Consider the following 21240-nt stretch of genomic DNA (forward strand, 5'->3'; position numbering starts at 1 on the left):
AGAAGGAAAGGGAGACAAACAACACATTTGATTAGCTTTAAGACACATACAAGTCTAGTAAATTGTAAGGATCTCCAAATATCTGACAAACGAGAAATAGATGTAGTTCAGTTTTTCTATCTGTGTAGCATACTTTAAGGCGCTTGGCTCCATCGAGTACCTTCTTTAAGCTCACGTTCATTTGGGTAATGACATTTTATTCACATTGCCAGCATAATGAAAAATCTAGCGAGAAAGAAAGAAAACATTTCCTGTTTACATTCTCAAAATTGCCAAGTTGCAATTTATGGCGCGATTTGTTTATTTTCATTTTTTGCTTTGTTTCTTTTATCAAATGTGTGTACACACGCTGTGCCAAATGCATCTGTGTCTGTGCCTGTGTCAGTGTGCTTGTGTTTGTGTTTGTGTTTGTGAGGGGGTGTCCTGCTTTTGTTGCTGTGGGCGTTGAGTACGTGTGTGTGGGAGTGGGAGTGGGCGTGCCGGTCTGCTACATATTTCACAGCTTTGTGCGCTTAAAACGTGCCTGCTGGACATTAGTCGCCATTCGCATTGAGAACGGTCCACTTGTCGAACGGAGACGTAGACGAAGGAGTTGAGGGGTTCAGGGGGTCAAGGGGTCAGAGGAGCTATACACATTGAGCAGAAGAATGCAATAATACATGAAACGCAGCAGGGAAACAGAGCGGTCAGACAGGCATTTCTTCTCAAGAGGAGCGCACAATAACAGGCTAGAAATAACATAGAAATGGTGTTTGGCCGACTAAAGGATACTTAGTATGAAGTGGCCTTGTTGCATTGCACATATATTGATCAACTAGTCAAGAATAATATGAAATAGTCCGAAAATATGTTAAAGATAACGAATATTTCTATATGCAAACATCAACTTTAAATTGCCAAGCCTGAACTTTCGAGATATTTATATTTTTAAGTTACAAACATCTTTACGCTTGGTATTACCCTTCTTATCTCTTAAACAGGTGAAAAGTCGAATAGTTCAGCCAGGTATATTGACAGCCATCTAGAGAGTGGCTTAGCAGGAGGTGTGATTGATTGGCAGCCTCTTGCCGCATTACGTATACGCCCCGTAGAGCCACTAGTACAACCATCACTCATTATCTCACGGTCCGTGAAAGGCATATGCACCACCACCCACCTATATAACACCACCAATCACCACCCGCCAACCACCCACCGGCCATTTTCTACACTCTTAGATAACTTTTCACGCTGCGCTCTCTGGGCACGTCTTTTTGTTCTGAATACAAAAACGCGCACAATGTGCAAAAGTGTAATGAATTTTTCCGCTGTTGGTGCACATAAAAGAAATGGACAACAACAGGAGCTGGAAGGCAGGAGGCAGGAGGCAGAGCCAGGACGATAGCAAGAGCAAGAAAATGTGGCAGGAGGACGAAGACCCAGAGCAGCTGCATAGAAATTTACTTTTTGTTCAGCACTCACAAAGAGCGGCTAATTAATGTCATTGTTTTTTGACAGCGCAGCGTCCGTTGCATTATTAAAAATGCATTTGTCAGAGGACGAGGACCAAGACGAAGATGAGGATGGGGAGTACAGGAGGCGTGGGTGATGGGCTAAGGGCGATGGGTGGGTACTTGGTAAACTCCTTGGAAACCCTTTTCAGGCTGACTGCTACGATGCGTGTCCTTTGCCTTCGGTTTCCTTTGCTCTCGGCTGCTTTGTCTGGCCAAACATCACATCCCATCACTTTCCTTGGCAAATAAGCGGAGACTCGCATACAAAGGACTAAAAGGCTGTTTGCATAACAATTTCTATTGATTATTTTTGTTTGTATTGAACTTCCCGCTTTCCTGTGGCCCGTCGTCCCCTCGCCCCCTCGCTCCCTTATCCCCTCGTGGCAAACAATTCAGCAAAGTATGCCGGGAATTTCTATTATAACCACAAAACAAAGGACACACAACAAAGTTTCAATAAGAACCCATACTCGACTGTTAATGCGTGGAAGGGTGGCGTGGCTGGAAGTTGGCAAATATTATCGCTCCGAATAATTCCCAGCGAATTTTCAGTGCCCAGGACCTTGGCTAATTGAATTAGTTAACTTGGCAACCACCACTCTTTGGAATTCCTCCGCCCGGACGTGCAACAAATTCATTTTGCAACTCCAGTCCTCACTGTCTGTTGACTCGACTGCTGGTAATTATAATAAACAACAACTGTGTCCTGTTTACTTCATCATAATTAACATAATGGGACTTCAAGTACAAAGATGTTGACAGTAAACAAGAAAAATATGACAAGATTTTCATGTTGCCGTCGCCGCTTTACGAGGCCCCTCTCATCTAGGACCTCAAGAGAAGGAGTAGCAACTCTTTGCTGGGCTCGTCCTTGTGCCGTTTTGGCCATTTTTCCCTGTTACTCGATGTTTGTATTGTCATTGTCTTCGCCTGGGCCACCGCGTGTGAGTGTGTCAAGTGCACAGCGGGAAAATAGTTACTTTAAATTAGAATTAACAAGCTGCGACTGTGATTTACTATTAAGTACTTGGCGTTTTTGCTCGCGTTGGCGTTTAAGCTCATTTTTAAGTGTTTTTCAATTTTCTAATATCTTCTCCATAAAATGATCTTATTAAATTCTCTTAGTTAGTATCTGAAATAACCATTATTAAAGTTGAACAGTTTTTTTCACAGTACCCCTTAACGTGTGTAAGTGTGTAAAGGAGTAGCTGTTGGTCTTTCTGGATCTGCTTCCTTTGCCAGTCCTTTCGGCTCCTTGCGCTCCATCTGTGACGGCTTTGTTGCGCTCCGTCCGGGCTACCGTGTCCTTTCGCGCTGTCCTGTGTAACGCACTCAAATTAATGCGACTTCATTAACACTGTTTACCCGTAAATGTGTCTCGTGGTCAGAGAAGGAAGGGGCGTTAGTCGGCTGAAGGAAGGCAGGCGGGAGGCAGGAGGGTTCAGCATGCAAATGCTTTCACTTTAAGGCGCGCATATTCAAATTACACCGCAAAAAGAACAGCACGAGGCAGCCAAAAACCAACAAAGCACTCTAAAACAATTTAACCACCCATCTCCAGTTTTTTACTGCCTTACAGGAGCCAAGACCAGGGACAGGGACAGGGCCTGGAGCCGCCTGAAGCTGAAGCTGACGTTGACGTTGACGCAACTTTAAAATGCGACATGTCATTTCGTACTTTTCAGTATTTTCCACCGAGCTGACGGTAATTTGGTTGGGGCCACGCCCCCTTCATTTCGCTCCCTGTCCCGTGGGAGTAATTTTGCGTTTTGTATTTTGCGGTTTTTGTGTGCTCAGATCCTGTTCACGAGCTCCTTTTTTCGCGCTGCCTTCGGCTGGTTTTTTATATCACAATTTCACAAATTTGCCGAGCTCTACATGTGCCCATATGTTAGTCCATATGTGCGTAAGTACACTGAAAAAAAGTACAAGACTTAACAATTAGTCCTTCATTGTTTTTTCTGAAATTGTAAATTTAATATTTTTATATTGTTTAGATATTAAAATTAATATAGAACTAGTTAGAGAATACCTACCCCTCTCTTTCTCTAAATGCCTGCACTGAGAGAAGAGTTCGCGACCGTATTTAGTGGCGGTATCTGCTAACCGCGTTGCTGGCAGATAGGCTTTAGTCTGTCGCACTAATCAAACTTTATCTCAGCAAGTTTATGCTTGACTTTGTCTCATCCCAGCCACCCACTCGTCCTTGTTGTCCTCGGCCTCATTTTCCGGACTCCGAAAGCCGTAGTCAAACACAAAGCACACACAAAATTTTGGCCATGTAATCAAACACATGCGGACATGCAGTAGCAGGGCGAAAAGGACGAGGATGCTCCTGTCTTACATAAGCGCGCGTATACTGGTGTGTGTGCTCAGTACGCAAACACACACAGATACAGATACACAACTGGCGCTGCTCGCATGTATTTGTTTTAAGATGAGTTAGAAATATTCGTGCTTGGTTTGTTTTATGGCACCATAAATGCTTGTTTCATTGCAAAGTCGCACATTTATTTCCTTTTGGCGTTTTGCGGTTACAGTTTGCGCCAAGCGCATCCTTCCTTACATTTCCCCCAGATAACCCCGCCCATCGTGTCGCACATTAAAGTCCCTGCGATTGCTTTAAAGCCTTATGCAAGAAATCGAATAACCTTTCTTTATGCCCGATTCGAGGCGGTATATTGGACTTGATGTGCCCAGGAGCCGAGGAGCCGGAGGACGCCAAGTCAACGCGTTGTGATAATAAACGCAAATGACTGCTACGGGAATTCGGGAACAAGCGACGCCTTTGCCCCTGGACAGAAAACGGAAACAGAATAGGGAGCTGGGGAAGCAGCCAAAAACGGGAGTCCTGACGAAAGAGCGGGAAGAAACAGGACCACAACGGTAGCCCTAAGTTAAATACAGAGCGAAAAACCCCTGAACTTGGGTTTTGGGTTGGGATTGAGGACATCCTTATATCAGTGTTCGACTCATAACAGCCGCCCTTTTTGGTGCAGTGTAACACGCATATTCGTATTTAGAGCGCGCGGCAAAATGATTTTGAAATTACAAAACAAGAAGACAGCGGAGGAGAAACCCAAGCCGAGGCTCATTACGCATGCCAGCGTTTTGGGAATACGGCAAGTTCAAAACACAAGATGATGGCACAGAGGGTCGAGGAGGGAAGAGGGAGGAGGCGGGAGGCAGGAGGGTGACGAACAGGAAGCAGCTCAAAAGGACAAGGTCTCTGACTTCCACTCCAAGAAGGCATCTTGAGAGGCGGTTCCTTGTCCGTCGCAGTCGTTTGGCCGTAATGAGCTAAAAATAAGTTGCCTAGACCACAGCAGAGGCCAGGGCTGAGACTGAAAACCCGGACCACGACGACACCGATGTGATGTGAGCTGCCTGCTGATGTCTGTGCATGGTTTATGCATTAGCAGCAGCAGCAGCGGCAACGGCAGCAACGGCAGCAAAGTAAACCTCAATCAAGCGCGAGGGAAGATAGTACAAGGGGCGCACTCGTTGGGCGCCATTAACGTCTTCAACTTCCTGTTAGTGAATATTTCAATTATTAATGCTGCCGCTAACACCCACCGCCCTTTGGCACCCAGTATACACACACATATAAATGTAAAGCAGCGTCGACTACCTGGGTCCTGTGTCCTGAGTTCTGAGTCCTGTGTCCTTTATCCTCCTGCGTCTTCGTCTTTGCTGGCAGCCTAGAAAACTTTAAGCTGATGACTACGGGGGCGGTACAAGACGACCGAGAGCACTGATGACGTCGTTACAGTCGTCGTTGGGACTCCCCCTTTTCATTCCTGTCATCGTCTTCTTCTAAGCTCCGTGTGTTGATGGCACATTGTGCATTTTTCATAATACGCCTGCAATCGTAAGTGGGAAATGTCGCCCATGCCCATTAATGCAGTGGGTTCTGAATGGGCAGCGGCGGAGGGAAGGAGACATCTTCGGTGCGTCCGTGGACCACACAAAAGTGGCTTAGCGCAAAGCTGGAAGAATGCGCGCTTTCCGCAGACCCAGCTGAGCACTCCACTCTCCTCCATTTCTGTCTCCCGGGTCCGGTGTGCTCAGGGCTCTGTGGTCTGTGCGCTTTGTTAACTTATCCGTCGGGATTGAAAACAAGCTGGGTTCCTGGTTATAGCTGAATGACTCACTGGCTGCCTGAGTGACTGACGGACTGACTAAAGGACTGACTAGCTGACAGATAGACAACAGAGCAATCCGCAGCCGGCTGGCATCTTGACTGCCGTTGACATTTGAGGCAGTGGCCAACTGGGAGAAGACTGCTACACTTAGGGAAAACAAGACTAAAATATTCTTGATTTATTTTGTGAAAAGCTTGAGATTGGCTGCGCCACATAGCATTGCTATAAAGCTGCCGGAAGGTAACCACCACACCGAGCTTCTCTCGGTGTACCTGAGCAATTTCTTAGGATCTAAGATCCGAGAAACGCCTTGGGATGCAGCTCACTGAATTATGCAGATGGGTAGAGTCCGAATCGCGGCCGGAGAAGTAAGGGGAGTGAGAAGAGGAGATTGATGCGGGCTCTCTGGGGCGGACCATTGAAAGTCGTCGAGACTACAGACCACGTGCTTGGCATCCAGCCGTGCCCTCATCAGTCATTGATACGCCTTCGTAATCGTTGTCATTGCCGCAATCTACGCCCAGTTCGGCAGCTCGATTCCGGTCGTCTGTGGCATCTTTGGCATATCCCCGGACTTCATTACGGCGTAGTGTGCACGGCGAATTCATTTACATTGGTCCTCAGGTTAATTTTGACAAATGGCTTCGATCTCCCTAATGTATTGGAGTAATTTAGCAAAATTAATGCCCTAATTAATCAGGCAGCGTCCGCATCGACTGCGTCTTGGTATCCATACCGTACTATGCCCACTCCATCGCCTACCCTTCCCATTACCCACCCAAAGACAATCTGTCCGTTATCTCGGCCTTATCGATGTGTATTGGCTGCCTGTCTATTTAGCAATCAGTTGCGCAGCTTGTCTATGTCTTACCGGTACTGGTGTAAGGACTGGGACTGGGAATGGGTCTGGGAATGGGCGGGGATGAGGTCGCATAATGAGGCTTAGTTTGTAGCTTAACTCGGGCGCATGAGGTGGAACTCTGAGCTAGGGACACGGAACACGGGACTACGTGAGAGCGTGAAAGGAAGTGTGCGGCCGGAGCGAGCACAATTCGCCAATCAGTGTGGCAAATAAATTGGTATAGTTCGAGCCACCTCCTGATGAGCGGCGTATGCGTGTCGGTTTGTGTGTTTGGCCTGATCTAATACGCAAAGTTTCTGATTTAATGCCTCCGCCGCTGGCGGACAGCTGGATCTGGATTACGGCCGTAATTTGAGATAGCACATCTTCGCGGCTTAGGGTCCCGAATTTCAAATGAGGGGGAGTGGAACTATAGGACATATAACTTAAAATCACAAAAATTAAATTATAATTTATCCCTTAAATTTATCTATGTTTAGGTTCCATGTTTAATTTTGGTAATTTGCAATTAATTACATTTTGACATTTGAAATTTAATCTTGGGCTTGGGGAACACGCGGCGTGCCGGAAACCTGAGTCCTTGCCCGACCATTAGATCGAAATCAACAGCGATAGGCCCGGTATTTTATTGCATAATTATGTCATTAATATTGGAATCATAACAGCGAGACAGCCAAGGCCTGTTTCCTCCGCGGGGAAAAAACTCAAGTGGTAACAAAGATATTTAGCAATTTCCGGGAGCTGCGCTGCCTGCGCTTCATGTTGATAAATTCGCCTGAAAATAATTTAATTTTGTAATTTTGCCGTTACGACGACGACGACGACGAAGACAAGGGGGTGGAGGGGTTGGGCGACGTGGCGTAAAAGACCCGAAAGACTTTGCCTCCTCAGCCGCGTAATTTTTCCACTTTCGCTATCGACTTTTCCGATGTCGCGTCGTCGCCGAGAGTTGTCAGCTCGCCAAAACGCAAATTGGCATAAATGTTTTCAGCATTGACAAAACGGTTTTGGCATAAACACGACGCCCTATCGGTATCCTTGATCTAAATTGTGCACAACCGCAAGCGATCAATAAGGACCTGGACTTGGATGAGTGTATTACAGGTCTAGGCGCCGTCGACGAGGTCAAGGATGAGGCGGATACTCGTAAGGCGGATGAGGTGGCGGGTCGTTTGTAGTGGGAATTTGCATGAACAGCAGAAGGGTCGACAGCTGGAACTATGGCGCCGATAAAGTTCCTCCGGAATGCTTCTGGCATTTCCCACTCCCGCAAAACAAACCCGTTTTATGAAATTAACAACTTGTAAAAGCAATTTTAATAAGCATTTGTGATAGTAATTGCCGTTGTCTCTGGCTTTTAGCTGCAACTGCACATTCGGGTGACAAGATAGGAGAGTCCTGGCTGTCGCACGTTTAGTGCTGCGCTGGCATATTCTTTTAATTCCGCAATTAAATATTTAATGAGCTGCGCCGGGCGACAGCAGACTCAGCATTGCGGCAGTCTCATTAGGACCAGAGAATCCAGGGGAATCTGCAGCTCTGAATAATTGTGGCCCGTAACGAGCCAGTCCTGCATTTCGAGCCCAGTTTAATTGCCAGCATTTAGCATTTAAGCCAACTTAGACGGACCGGGAACAATCCACTGCAGCAGCTTGGATCCGTATCAATGATTCACCTCGAATTTAGTTTTGGAAGTGACGATTGCAGAGCAGCCTTCTCATTCGCCATGCAAATGAGGAGACGAGAGTTTGCCGGCAAGTGCAAGGTGATTACCCGGGTCCGTATGCCCTTTATCAATTGCATACAGAAAGAAAAACTATTCTCTATTTACTTTATCAGCTACTGGAAGTCGATAGAAATCGCTAAAGGGCTGAAATATAGACTAACACATATTTCGGATCAATGGCGAATGCACACAGCACACCTTTCCTGTTATAGAACATTACAAATCATAAAGTTGATCATCAGATCTAATACATTTATTTTCTGTGTACGTAGGCCGAATTCGTGGAACTGAAAAGTGTGCCTGGTCAGGTGCTTAATTGTTCTCCTGTGCATATGGAATGTTACTGCGAATGCGAATGCTATCGTTTTATGTGCACTTCACATGCAATTGCAAAATTAATTGCATACTTTCAGCTGCTCTGCTGACTTTAAGGCTCCTTTCGTGCCAGATCCTAACCACAAAAACTGAGCTTTAATCGTAGCACAGCCACGACCACACCCACGCTCACCCTCGCGATACGCCATTCGCCGTTCGCGATTCGAGTCTGGCGACAGCCAGTGCTATGTGCAATGGTCTTGCAAATCGAATGTCAATTTTCGACTCATTTCACGGAACACTTGAATTGGTTTGCCGGAACAGGACCAGGAACCGCCGAGCAGCAAAGCAAAGGAGAGTGGACCACCCACTCGTAGAGGACTTGTATTTGTGCTCTTTTCGTTTGGCTTAATCGTAAAACTTCTGTTTTCGATGGCATCGGCGACAAGCCCACTACTCTGGGACCAAGAATCGTCCTGACCCACCATCCCGCTTTGTTTTCTCTGGCTTTATTACAGCTGCCTAGCTCAGAACGTTATATGTGCGATTCTATGGATATATAATGGCGAGGGCGGACGGAGAATGTAGTTAATAATAGAGAGATAGAGTTAAAAAAAGTATGCTAGCTGATTTAGAGGTTCCCGGGGTTATTTGAAGGAAATCCAATACCAGGGAAGCCTGATAGAGCTTAATTATTTGTTGTACCTCCAAAAGTATGTAGTTAAGACTTAATTATTGTGCTTTAAAATGAGTTTAATATTTAGTATACTAAATACAACTTTCTGACCAGCCCTCGCATTGGATAAAAGTACGGATTCCGTTGGCGCCACTCTCCGGCGTAATTGCGCGGCGGTTCGTTTTGGTTTTCGCTGGTCCGCCGTTCGCTTAATGCTTTCAAGTTTCAATATATCGTCGATGGGCGCCCACATACTTCAGCTGCAGATAGCAGATAGCGCAGTTCAAGGCCCGTCGGCCAGTGGTTAAGCCCCCTAATTGCGTGGCCCGTGAGGCCAGATTCGAGTGTGTGTAAGTGTCCCAAAAGTGTGTCAGATGTGGAAAGCGGGCAGAATGGGTGGGATTCGGGTGATTCGGGGGAAGCGTGTGTTGCAATTTCTGAATCGCTTAAGTTGTTGCTGTTTCTGCGGTCGATTTTCCATTAAATCGAATCGTCCTGGCGCTCGTATTGGTTTTGCGGTCATATCACCGCCGTCCGGTGGTCATCTGGCCCAGCTCTTCAGCTCTCCATCTTCCCCGTTTTCCCATCCAATTGAGAGCCCCCACCACATCATCGGCAGTTGTAATGGCCGTGGTCTTGGCCATCGAGTGTTTTCGGTAGTCAAGGAAATGGACTGGTTCCCCCGCTAGGGGATTCTGACCCTCAGCTTTTCCGAGATATCGGAGGACACAACAAAGTTGCTCAGCGCATGGTAATTCCGTTGGCAGTGCATATTTTCCTTATGTGTTTTCCCCCAATAAGAGCCAAAGTTCGGAAATGGAAATGAAGTTATGCAACAATGTTCTTGCCATGCCACATGAATTATTATCGCTTGAGGAGGAGGTTTGTCAAAGTTGTATTATGATGTTTAGTGTTTAGTTTTTGCCCGAGGCCCTCTGAAGAGGCTCTGCGATTAAGGCCCACTTTCAACCCGTTTCGGTGGCCTTGATGTTGCTGCCGACCTGCCCTCCGTGCGGCTGAAGGTTTGCCTCCATGTCCTTTGTGCACCGGAGTGCAAAACTTTTCAATGGGCAGCCGAGTGGAATTGACTGCACACGTAACCGAACCAAGCCGAAACGAACGAAACGAAACGAAACGCAGGAAAAGTGCTCTTGGCGATGCCAGCAGCTGGCTGCGGGGCTTTTTCCACTCCTTTGGCAGGACTTTTAACGAATTTCATTTAACAAACTGAGGCTCCCCGGACACATAAAAGGTGTCGCACCAGAAAAGGCGAAACAACGACCACAAATGCGCCAATTGTGTGTGTTATTTATGGATGTGAGTGTGAGTATGTATATGTGTAAGTACAGAGAGAAAATGAAAACGGCACAGTCAAAGGATGAGTCATTGCACAACTATGGAGAGAAGCTTAAATAAAACATTTTTATGTGTTGGCCAGAAGACGCACGCTTTTTGAACAGTGCCGAGCTCCTAGAGCGCTCGTTGATTATTTATGGGCCACCGAAAACGGGAACATTCATTAAATTTGTATACAACCGACGAGTATGAGGATGTTGGATGTTTATGCTGCGCTTGTGCTAGTAAATTGGTACATTCTATTTAGGGTCTTCCCAAAGAATGGGTTATGAGCGACCCCATTTTCCCTTCCCCCCTCGTTTCCTTCCCCATTTCCCTCATCATCCGGTGTACATACTCGTTTACTCATTAGCGCGTTGCCCGTTATCATCAATTTGCATTAAATAACGAAACGCTAAAAAAGTTTAACGACTAAACAAATTGCCAACTCCCCAACACAGTCAAAACAACAACAGGCGCTGGGTGGGGATTCCCCATTTGCCGTTGATTAACAGTTTGTGTGCTGTTCCCCTTTGCCCTCTGAACTCGAATCCCCCAAACCACCCTTTGGCAGGAAAGGGTGTGCGTGGGTGGTGCCCCTTGATGTATTTATTTATGCGACACGCGAAATGATAGATTTCTGCTCTCCACATATTTATCAAAATGAAAAGCAGAAAGGAAAGAAGAGGAACGAAAACAAAGCTCAAGGGAGCTGGCATATCCGAACTGGGGACGCCGTTGCAGCACTGCGAGAAATATTGGTAATTTCACAACGAGAACATAAAAATGGCATTCCTGCATGAAGGACATTGGATATCCTTCGATGAGAATAGAGATTCACAGAGTTCCCAACTATCCAGCTTGGACTAAAGGAATCTTGAATAGAGAATATAACGTACCCTCGTTAATCCCTGTGCATTTTCTCATATATGGTTAGTGGCGTTTGACTGAGTTGGGGCAGGCCATGTGGCACTTTGGTGGCACTGCAGGGCAGCGGGAGCAGACATTTTTTGTTGGCCTTTCAGGCAATGTCAGGACGCGAGTTGAATGCCAAAAATGCGCTGATAAATTATATGACATGGCATCATGTGTCACCCAGGGAGGGGAGGAGAGGATGCCAGAAAGTAGGCAACGAATCGGGAATCGGGAATCGGGAGAACAAACACAAATAGACGTGCCAGGCTTCGAGGAGACGACTCCGCGCTGAGGTGACTGTGACGGGCTGTCAGATTCGAGAAGTGGGAAATAATTTGAATAATCCCCATTGTTGGTGGAATTTGTCTAGCTTCGCATTCGCGGGCGGATGGATCTGGATGTGAATCGCACCTGATTGCTGGCGGGGAATGCTCTGAAATATTTCATCTTTATGGCTTTAATATCCTGTGTGGCTGCAAGCAGCTGCCAATATCCTGTCTGCACTTTGCTAAATTTCGAGGGATCAAAGCGGAGCCTTCCCCCAGATCAAACATATTAACTTAATATTTCGCCACCCCCTCCCTCCTGACGTTTCCAACAAAAGGGAACGTTATATGAGCTTGTTTGTATGGGTATGAAATGACATTTTAATGCCACGTTATATTTTCATTGTTGTTGCTGTTTGTCACCGTCGTCGTTGACGTTGTTGTTGTTGTTGTTGTTGTTGTCGCCATCATCGTCCTAACGCTGCGCCCTCACGTCCTGTGTCCTGTGACGCAAGGATTCAGTCGGCGAGCGAGCAGGGAACGCTTTGTGGCAACATGTAAAATCCATTTATTTTGACATGAAACACATAAATCTATATTTGATCCATTTCTTTCTCCTCAACCTTGCAGCCTTGCGGAGGGAAGAAGGTGTGAAGTCATTTCCTTGGCTATACAAAATCCCCACCCGACCGTCTTTGTCTGCTTTAAAAAATCAAATTTGACGTTTGTTATAGAAAATGACATTTATGCCTTTCAATTTCACGTTGCGTACACACCCGTTCCTAATTGAACTTAGCCTCGGATAAGACCCTGAGTGCTCCGGATCGTTTGGCGTATGGAATCACCCGGAATCGAACGGAATAGGATCTAGTTCGCCTGCCAGCTATGATGGGCTTCCGACTCCTGACAGCTGCACACTGCATCATTGTGGGCGAGCGTCTGGCAATCGGTGGTTATGACCCATCCAGCATAATTGATGGCACAGAGTGTTGCAGTTGCAGATACTCGGGCTGCTGATGCACAGTGCATCTAGCTGCAACATAAACACAACGCCATTCCGACTGCCACGCCCTCCTGGGCCCCGCCCCGTGCCAAAAACAAGTGCGTGTCATTAGCACTCTTCATTTTGGCCAAGATCTGCCACAGTGCGGATTTGTTTCGGGCTTGCCATATCGATTTGTTGACACTCGGGTCTTAAGAGCTATATGTGCTCGATGGTTTTGCTAAGTTTTTAGGACAGTCGTGATAATGTTCCACTTCTTGCTCAGAAATGAAAGCTAAAACACTCCTTTGGCCACTTTCGAAATGGGTAACTAGTATAGAGCATTCCACACTCGACTCTGAAAACTGTTAATGTGAATTATGTTGTTAGCAATGTTGCAACAATATTTGCTCCGCAAATGTCGTTTCGAGGCTTGCCACGAGGGAGGGCTCTAATTCTAGATGTGATCCTGATGCCAGGATGCTGTTCCTGCTCCTGCTGCTCTGCCGTTGCTCTAGCAGCATGCTGTTTCTGCTTGGCCTGCTCTTCGATGATTAATTATATCGCTTTTGTTCTATTTCTGCTGCGTCTTTTGCAATCCAACTGAGTGTGCCACTATTTGTTATTGTACGCGTTCGTGTGGGCGGGAGCCCGTATCTCGTAGCTCGTATCTCGTATCTGGTATCTGGTATAATTTATACGTATCTGCGTACTTATGTGCTGTATGTACTTTATCCCTCCGCTCGCATGTACAATTTACATTGTTCGCCGGCCCTGCATTCAAACAATGCGGTTAACACTCCACACTCACACGTTTGTTGTATTTGACATTGTTTCAAAAGTTAAGTTGGGCTGTGGCCACATCAGCTCACAACTTATGCGAGTCTGGAACAGCCGTGTGCGTGTGAGCAATGGAATCATAAATCTGGCACGGCAATTGTAATCATGTCCTCGACAACGGGCTGGGGTTAACGTGAGCAGTTAACTGGTAGCTGCATCTGCCCAGAGCGGCAGGTCCGAATAAATATTTTACACCAGCAGAAACATGCAGATACAAGGCCATTTCAGCACAGAGGAAAAATGTAACTTAAGTCTTAATTATTACAAAATACATAAAATGTTCTGGATTTGTCAAACAACCTTTTGTTAAACAGTATACAGATGCCTTTGGAAAGACTTTCTCGACTTTCAGAATCACAGAGTTTTAGAACAGCTTTAGAGCCGTACAAAATTATTCCGTTGAAAATACATCACCAGCCTAGACTATATCAAAATGGTTCCCACAAGACGAGTTCGCTCCAAGGAAAAGAAGATAACCTCCTCTAAAGTTCCCAAAACAAATCCCCAGCAGCAGCGTTACCTGAAAACCCGCTTCAGGAAAACTAAGCCCGTAGCAAAACAATCTTCTGTGCCCCCGAACCAGAGGATCTGGCGAAGGACTGCGGTTCAGACCAAGCCAAAGGTACACAAGAAGCTTCCCAAGCTATTCCGCATGGATAGGCATACAGGACTTCCCGTGGACTACGAACGGACTGTTCAGCGGGTGATGCACTACGTGAATCCCCAACTGGCCAATCGGCCTAGTGCCGAAGGTGTTCTAGAGAACTTACTGGCCAAAGCTTTGGTCGAGGCGATGCGACAGAGCGACGGCGGTATGATGCAGACCACCAATATGCAATCCTTGTTCAAGGGCCACTGCAAGTGCCATAGGACGAGGCTGTTGCCTAGTGTGAATGATAGCAAACGCGAGGCGAACGACAGTTTGAGCCAATTCCATAGCGCCTGGTAGGTTGGAAAGGGTATATTTTAAGGTACTTAATCACTCACAATTTTCATTAGCAAACGGGGGCCGTGTCCATCTCCCAAGCCTAAACTTGGTCCCACCTACACGAGTAAGTTCAACTTCAACCAGCTGAAGATCAAAAGCTGTTAGATGTGGTGGAAACCTAATGTCGAAGGTGTCCAAGGATGTATCGTCCCAGTGGAAAGAGAGTCTATAGATCTACATGAAGCTTTGCAATAAATAAATCTTATACTTTTAAAACAGTTGTTTTACTTTATTGTAAGTCCTTGCAATAGTAGCTGTGAATAAACTCGATCAAATGATAAGGAATTTAGTCTATAATTAGCATCAAAATGAAACGAACTGATGGGATTTCCTAACTATAAATAGTTTTAAGTCAAACTCGATGGAAATTCAATTAAAGCCCCACCTGTGCGTTTGACTAATCTGGTTATGAACTCGAAGTCCTTAAATTGCAGAGGCTGCCTAATGAACAAATTCCTTCGCTCCAGCGCTCTCTGCCCCCTTGTGAACGAGTGCTTCACCTTCCACGTTTAAATGGCCTCAAAGGCAAACATCAACATTGATTTAAATGGAGATTCCAGGGCTGTGCCCCAAATTAAATTTGGAAATTGCATTACTGAACGAGTGTTCAAGTTTGTGTGGGCCTGCAGAGCAGAGCTTTGCTACATTTTGTGTAGAGGCTCTCGTAAAAATAACAACTGCCGTAAATAAATTCGTTCAAAGTGCAATGTCGAATGGTCAGTTAGGGTCGTTCTGCTCATATCTATGGATTTATTTGCGCTGGCAGTGCAAAAACCAAATGAGATTTATGGCCAGGCAGTCTGTATTGGTGGCTGTGTGATCCGTCGGGGTCGCCAACTGCTGGCCGCTGTTCATCCGGACAGGCAACCACACAGCTTCAACCCTGGCAATTATCGCCACAGACAATGGCCCTGGAATGCATTTAACAAATTGAATATAAATTTCTACCTTTTAGCTTCGCAAACACCCAATCAGTGGGCAAATCTTTTAATTAAGAAGTTTGCTCGCTCGAGGCGAAGCGAGGCAGCCGGAGCCCTCGCCCCTACCTGGCATAATAAAATTCACGCTAAACTTAACTAATTTCGCGAAAACTCGATTGAACGTAAATAAAACCCAAATGAAAATTTCACAGCAAGACGCCTTTGCCTTCGCCTCGGCCTCGGCTCTCCTCTTTCTCTCCATCCGTGTTGCCTTTGGCTGAAAACGCGAATCAATGCGTTTGCGAATAATTCATAAAGGAGCAAAAAATAATATCAGTCGAGCGTGCTAACAACTTGGCAGCCACGCCCTCAACCACCTCTGCCACCTCCCGCTTTTCACCTTCATTTGGAATGGAAGGCGAGGCTGTCGGCTTTAGTTATTGATGAGGCTGCTGTGCGTGTGCCGCCTGAAATGGCAGGAATGGCGCTTTTGCGGCATTACGTATACGTAATATGCAATCAATTCGCGCACAAAGAAATCTGTTCGGTTGTATGCAGATTGCATAAAGGGTTTTGAGCCTGCTCGGACAGTAAAAGCTGCTTTCAATATGACACGGCATGTCTGCCATCTGCAGAGAGAAAAACACAGTGCTCTCGATCTGAAAGTGTGTATAGCAGGAAGTCAGGGGAGTTATTTTCATCTTAAAATGAAGCTATTCAATGTGGAATTTCTTTCTTGTCCGATGGTTACTTTATGGCATTAAGAAGCCCATAACACAAATCCCAAACCATGTTAAGACTTTAGTTAACCAGCCTTCACTATCCAAAATGACCAATATTCCTCATTTTGACCTCGTTTCACGATGCTTTTTTGGAGCAGTGCGCTGGTTGGAGAGGCTATCGATGGCGGGGAGTGTTGACAGAAGCGCGGGCCACGCCCATTAGTTATTCGCTGGAAATTATGCCAAAGTGTTTGGCCACACACCCACTTTGCCCTGGGTCCTGCGTCCTTCGTCCTTCTTTCTACGCCCCACAATGCTACTCATTGGGCGCGACAGCTAAAAAGCCAGCTGCGATGCATTGATGTCAATGATGGCGACAAGTGCACTCCGCTTCCTCATCCGCATCCGCATTGTGCCGCTGTCAGAGGCGGGAATCGATCGAGTGGCTGGTGGCGACGACGATGGCCTAGAGGAGGAGCTATTGGCCAGGGATTGGGGCCTGGGGCCACTTGAGCCAAGTTGACAGACAGCTCGCAACGAGCGCACATTTAACATTGTCTGAACGAGTGCCATTGTGGAGCACTTTTGCCAGCGGAGAGGAGATGGAGCAGCCGCACTGCCAATATATTTTTGCTAGTGCCTCCAACCGGCAGTCGGAGTCCCGTGCGTGCGGAAAGTCGGTTAAGCGTCTGGTAAATACGCCAAGTAGCCAACTAGACCCAGTAGCCAGCTCCCACCTCCCACCTTCCACTTCCCATCTACCATTTCCCGGTCCCCATCCGGCGGGGCTTTGTGTGCACTAATTTCAAGGGGCAGCTCCATTCCGGAGTGGATGCTTCTCCTCTGGCATAATTTGATGCGTTTTTAAAGGCAATTCCACGCCGTTTTGCGCAATACATTTGCCGGAACATTGCCAGCTAGCAACTTTTGACCCGAGGAAATGTACTCGTCAATGGCTTTGCCAAAGGCTTGGCCAACTTGGCCATCCTAATCGGGAGCACCAAAGCAAAGACGACAGGGTAAATATTCGAGTGGATAATTATGATGGCGTTCTGCTTACACTTGCTGAAAAAGTCCATCTAAATAATAAGGATTACTGCTCACTTAATGGTATTAAGTTAAATCTTTCAACACCTACTACACCTGTCCAGGGATGATATAAAAATCTCTTATATCGAATAATTCTACAGAAGAAACTATTTACTTTTGGGGATACTGATTTTTCTCACGTGTAGACATCAAATCCAGAAGAGGCAGTTCGTTCCTTCTGGGCTGGGCTGCCAACTTAAAAATGTATAATTTAATTTTGCGGAAAATAACGCTGCGCGTGGCCGCTGAATATTCATGGCTAATTTATCAGCTGTCCTCCGCGCTGCGACTGTGACTCTTGCTCCGGCTCTTAATTAGCATTTACAAGAGCTAATTGGCATAAATACCCAAGGAGCTGGACGGAAAGGGATCCTCGAGAGGCTGCTCCATTTGGCGCTGGAGTGCCCGTGCCTTTTGGCCCGGGAATCCATCTTGTGTCGGATGACCAAATAGATGGCTCAATCTCCCAGAGACGCGCTATTCCCCCCACTCAAGGCGTGTTTATTTTGGACAAATGTGTGTCCACTTACAGCTTAGCAGGAATGCTGAGAAGAAATCGTGTTTGCCCAGCTCATTGAGCGGGACTTACAATCCCCAATCATCCTTATCCCCGAGTGAAACGCGCTATTTGCTAGAGTCCTTTATATGGGGCGTGCTCCGACCCTTGAGAGCTGAAATCTTGCTGCAGTGTCTTTGGAGTCGTGTTTAACTTTCCTCAAAAGTTGACTTCTCCGCGGAAACCTATCTGTTGTTGTGTTTCAGCGAGTAAAATCATTGCAGTTGAAATAAAGAACTTTATTTAAGGAATAACCAGGAAACCATTCCATTTTAGTTTAGAGAAAGTTAAATGTTGTAGCCATTTTCTAAGGCGATTTCTTATACCCGATGCTAGATGGACTTGGTCAGACAGCTGCTAATCTCTGCTGTTTGTTGCCTGATGTCATGTTCCAGTTGCTTCTGTTGCTCGGTTTGTTTACCTTGATTTTCAGGCCTTTCTTGAGAATGAGATCTGGAAAACGGACAAGGGGCTGACTGGCGGCGACAGATGGCGGTTGTCCTGGTCACTTGGGGGTGTTCCTCCGTGTTGCCGCCTAGGTAAACAAACTAGTGACCCCCGTCGCATCCGTCAGTGGCATTGTAGCCCGTTGTCCTGTTGCTCTCGAAATCCACCATCCGCATGATTGCTTTTGTTGTCTCGTTGCTGGCGTGCAACAATATTGAGATATCGTCTCAAGTGTAAATTGTTATTGACACTTTGCGTGGCAAACGCTCCAGTTGGGTTTGGCCCCCCGTTCTGCTGTTCAGCAGAAATATCATCGATGCCATCGCCACCATCGCCCACTCATCGAGCTGTTCCTCCACGGCTGTTGCTTGTTTACCACAGTGTTTGTTTGCTTTGTGCATTTGATCAGCGACAAACAACAGGCCAGATGTCCAGACTTCCTCTTGGTCTTTGCTGTGAAATTTTAATTAAACTGCAAAATTTATTTCCTCCTCTTTATGGCGCATGCAGTTAATTAAAGTCCAGCTGAATGCATGGAGACATGAGAGAAGCATTTCGAATCTCTTAAAGCCTCTTAGTCCGACGAGATGGATCTGCATGTCAGGGAACTTGAGTAGGGTTCATTGTCTCTAAGTCAGGACCTGTGCTCGGGCTGACCTTCATGAGTCAATTGTACAGACAAACAGACAGCCAGAGTCGGAAGGCGATGATGATTGAATGGGACATCATCTGCGAACCCTCTCGTAAGCTGGAAAATTCGCAATAAAGTGAATCGTTTCCTTGAGCTCATTTCAATATTCTGTTTAAGCATTTTATAATATTATCATTGTGCCTTTTATATTAAATTCCAGGCAGCCAGCCTCGGATGACGACGCACGACCAGCAGATTCATTTTTTATGTGCCATCCTTGGCACGACGACGACGACTCGAAATCGTCCTTTGGGCTGAGTATATGTTAATAAAGTGCGTAAACTCGACCAAAATATGTACATTGGAGGCCTGGGAAATATGCATGATTGTGTTTCCCCCATAAAGCAAACACACGTACGGCCGGGAAACACTCGCATGCTGCATGCGAGGAGGACATAAACCAGGCCGAATGACAAGAAAATCGTATAAAACCCGTCCGTTCTGCCCGCCGGCAGCCGTAAAGTGCAACGCAGTCGCAAAATAAAGAAATATGGAGTCAATAAAGGCGAATGTCCCTCCTCCGATCCGATAGGGAAGCAGGCAAATTGCAATTTTCTTAAGATTCCAGAAGGAAGTCGTCGGCGGCGGAATTAAAGGCATCCTCCTTTGGCCAATTTCCTTTAATTTAAGCATCTAACTCGAACATATGATCGAAAGAGGTACTCTTTTGAATTTAACGAGCTGGGAACCTCGCTAATCCCCTCTTCAGAGTTTTCCCTCACAGAGCCCAACAATCCCTCATTGTGGGCTAAGCCTAAAACCATTTCCAATCCAGCAACTTTCTATTAAGCATAATTTGTTTTCATTACACAAAAGTTGTGCCGGAAACTTTCCCTTTATCCCAAGCCCAGCTGAAATTTAATTGGGCCTACGTAGAGGAGTTGGATGAAATTTATTTGCATGGCCCCCATCATCACAAAGGCCAAAATCATACAAAATCAGAAGCCAAAAATCAAAAAATTGCCCCGGGCCTGTTATTTGTTCTAGGAGAGCTAGAGGAGGAGAATGAGGAGGAGGTGCAGGGGCTTGGTTCGGGGCAACCACAACAAACTTACAATCAAAGTTAAATGTGAAACTTTGCTGGCCGTGGTTGGAATGGAATGGAAGTCATTTCCATTACTGTCGCGGCGATTACTCAGCGAGTGATTTGTGGGCGTTGTTAAACAAATGATTTGGCGTCCTGATGGGACGGTAACAGTTCATTTGCCTCGCCTGCCAGCCAACTTCTAGTGCTCTAATGAACGATATCCTGCCAGATATCCTGTCGGGTATCCAACTGGCAACTGGTTTCGGCCCCAAAAGCGGGGCTAATATGCAAAGGCTCTTATCTGAAGTGTGACGTGGGTAGGCGATGCTCAATGCTCGACGGTGGATACTCGATGGAGATGGAGATGGTGATGCTGATGCTGATGGCTCGGTCCAGTCAAAAACAAACCCGCACAAAGCCGGAAAACGTGGCAATTGTGTGCCGGCCTAGCATCTGCAAACCCCTGATGTCCTCCTTTTCAACACTTAGAGAAAATGTAGTTTCAAGGCATATCTAAAAACGTTCAATATAATATCCCAAATATGCTTTCAGATAACACCCATTAAATTAACCAACATTTTTGGCAGCAGTGTAGCTCTTTCAGGAGCTAAGGCGAAAATTGCCATTGTCTTCGACTCGTTGTTGGTGTCGTTGCCAAAATACAAATATTCATTTGTGTATAAGCTGTGAAGGTCGTTTCATGGGAGCAGCCAAACCGCAACAAGCCGTCCCATCGCCATGCCATTTCCCCGAATCCAGCGAAGCGTGTAGTCCTGTAGTCCTGTGACCCACACCCAGACTCGAACTCGAGACCCTGCCATTCATTTGGTTCGTTGTGCTTCATTCATTAGCTTGCTTTCCGTTTCCGCTTCATTCAATCCTCCCGATGCCATCGCCACTGCCCTTCTGCCGCTGACTTAATGCCGTCGACATCAACTACGACTCCGACTTGGACCCGTAACCGTAGACGTAACCGTAGCCATAGACATTGCCGTGGTCTATATCCTGCGTTAAATGTTGGCTGATGTTTATTTCTATGCGGCAATTTTCGACTGACTCCTCGTGTTCCCTTCCCCATATCCCCTATCCCCATTTCGCAATTCATTTTCAATTTATCTTGCCTAATATCGACATGCTTTTAGGTATCGCCTTGCCCAGGATGCTTAGCTCCTTCTACTTTTCCTGCTCTCGGAGAAAGGAGGAAAAGGAGACCTCGCCGCGTCAGGTCGGTGTGTGTGCGGCATT

The 21240-nt window shown here is 46.4% G+C and overlaps 1 protein-coding gene across 1 annotated transcript; it reads left to right on the forward strand.

Moving 5' to 3' along the window:
• Positions 1-13887: 13887 nt before the first annotated feature.
• Positions 13888-14753, forward strand: LOC108110617. The gene is made up of 2 exons (XM_017219716.2): positions 13888-14500; positions 14555-14753. Exons 1-2 carry the CDS (start codon positions 13989-13991, stop codon positions 14646-14648), a joined length of 606 nt encoding a protein of 201 aa, XP_017075205.2. The 5' UTR covers positions 13888-13988; the 3' UTR covers positions 14649-14753.
• The last annotated feature ends 6487 nt before the right edge of the window (positions 14754-21240 follow it).

Source organism: Drosophila eugracilis, unplaced genomic scaffold (assembly GCF_018153835.1).
Source record: "Drosophila eugracilis isolate 14026-0451.02 unplaced genomic scaffold, ASM1815383v1 contig_2152, whole genome shotgun sequence".
Classification (NCBI taxonomy): domain Eukaryota; kingdom Metazoa; phylum Arthropoda; class Insecta; order Diptera; family Drosophilidae; genus Drosophila; species Drosophila eugracilis.

What these genes read in the sequence shown, in the direction of transcription:
- LOC108110617 (XM_017219716.2), top strand. Translation starts at nt 13,989, where the DNA reads ATGGTTCCCACAAGACGAGTTCGCTCCAAGGAAAAGAAGATAACCTCC. An exon ending in AGCCAATTCCATAGCGCCTG is followed by an intron (nt 14,501 to 14,554) that starts GTAGGTTGGAAA and finishes AATTTTCATTAG; the next exon opens with CAAACGGGGGCCGTGTCCAT.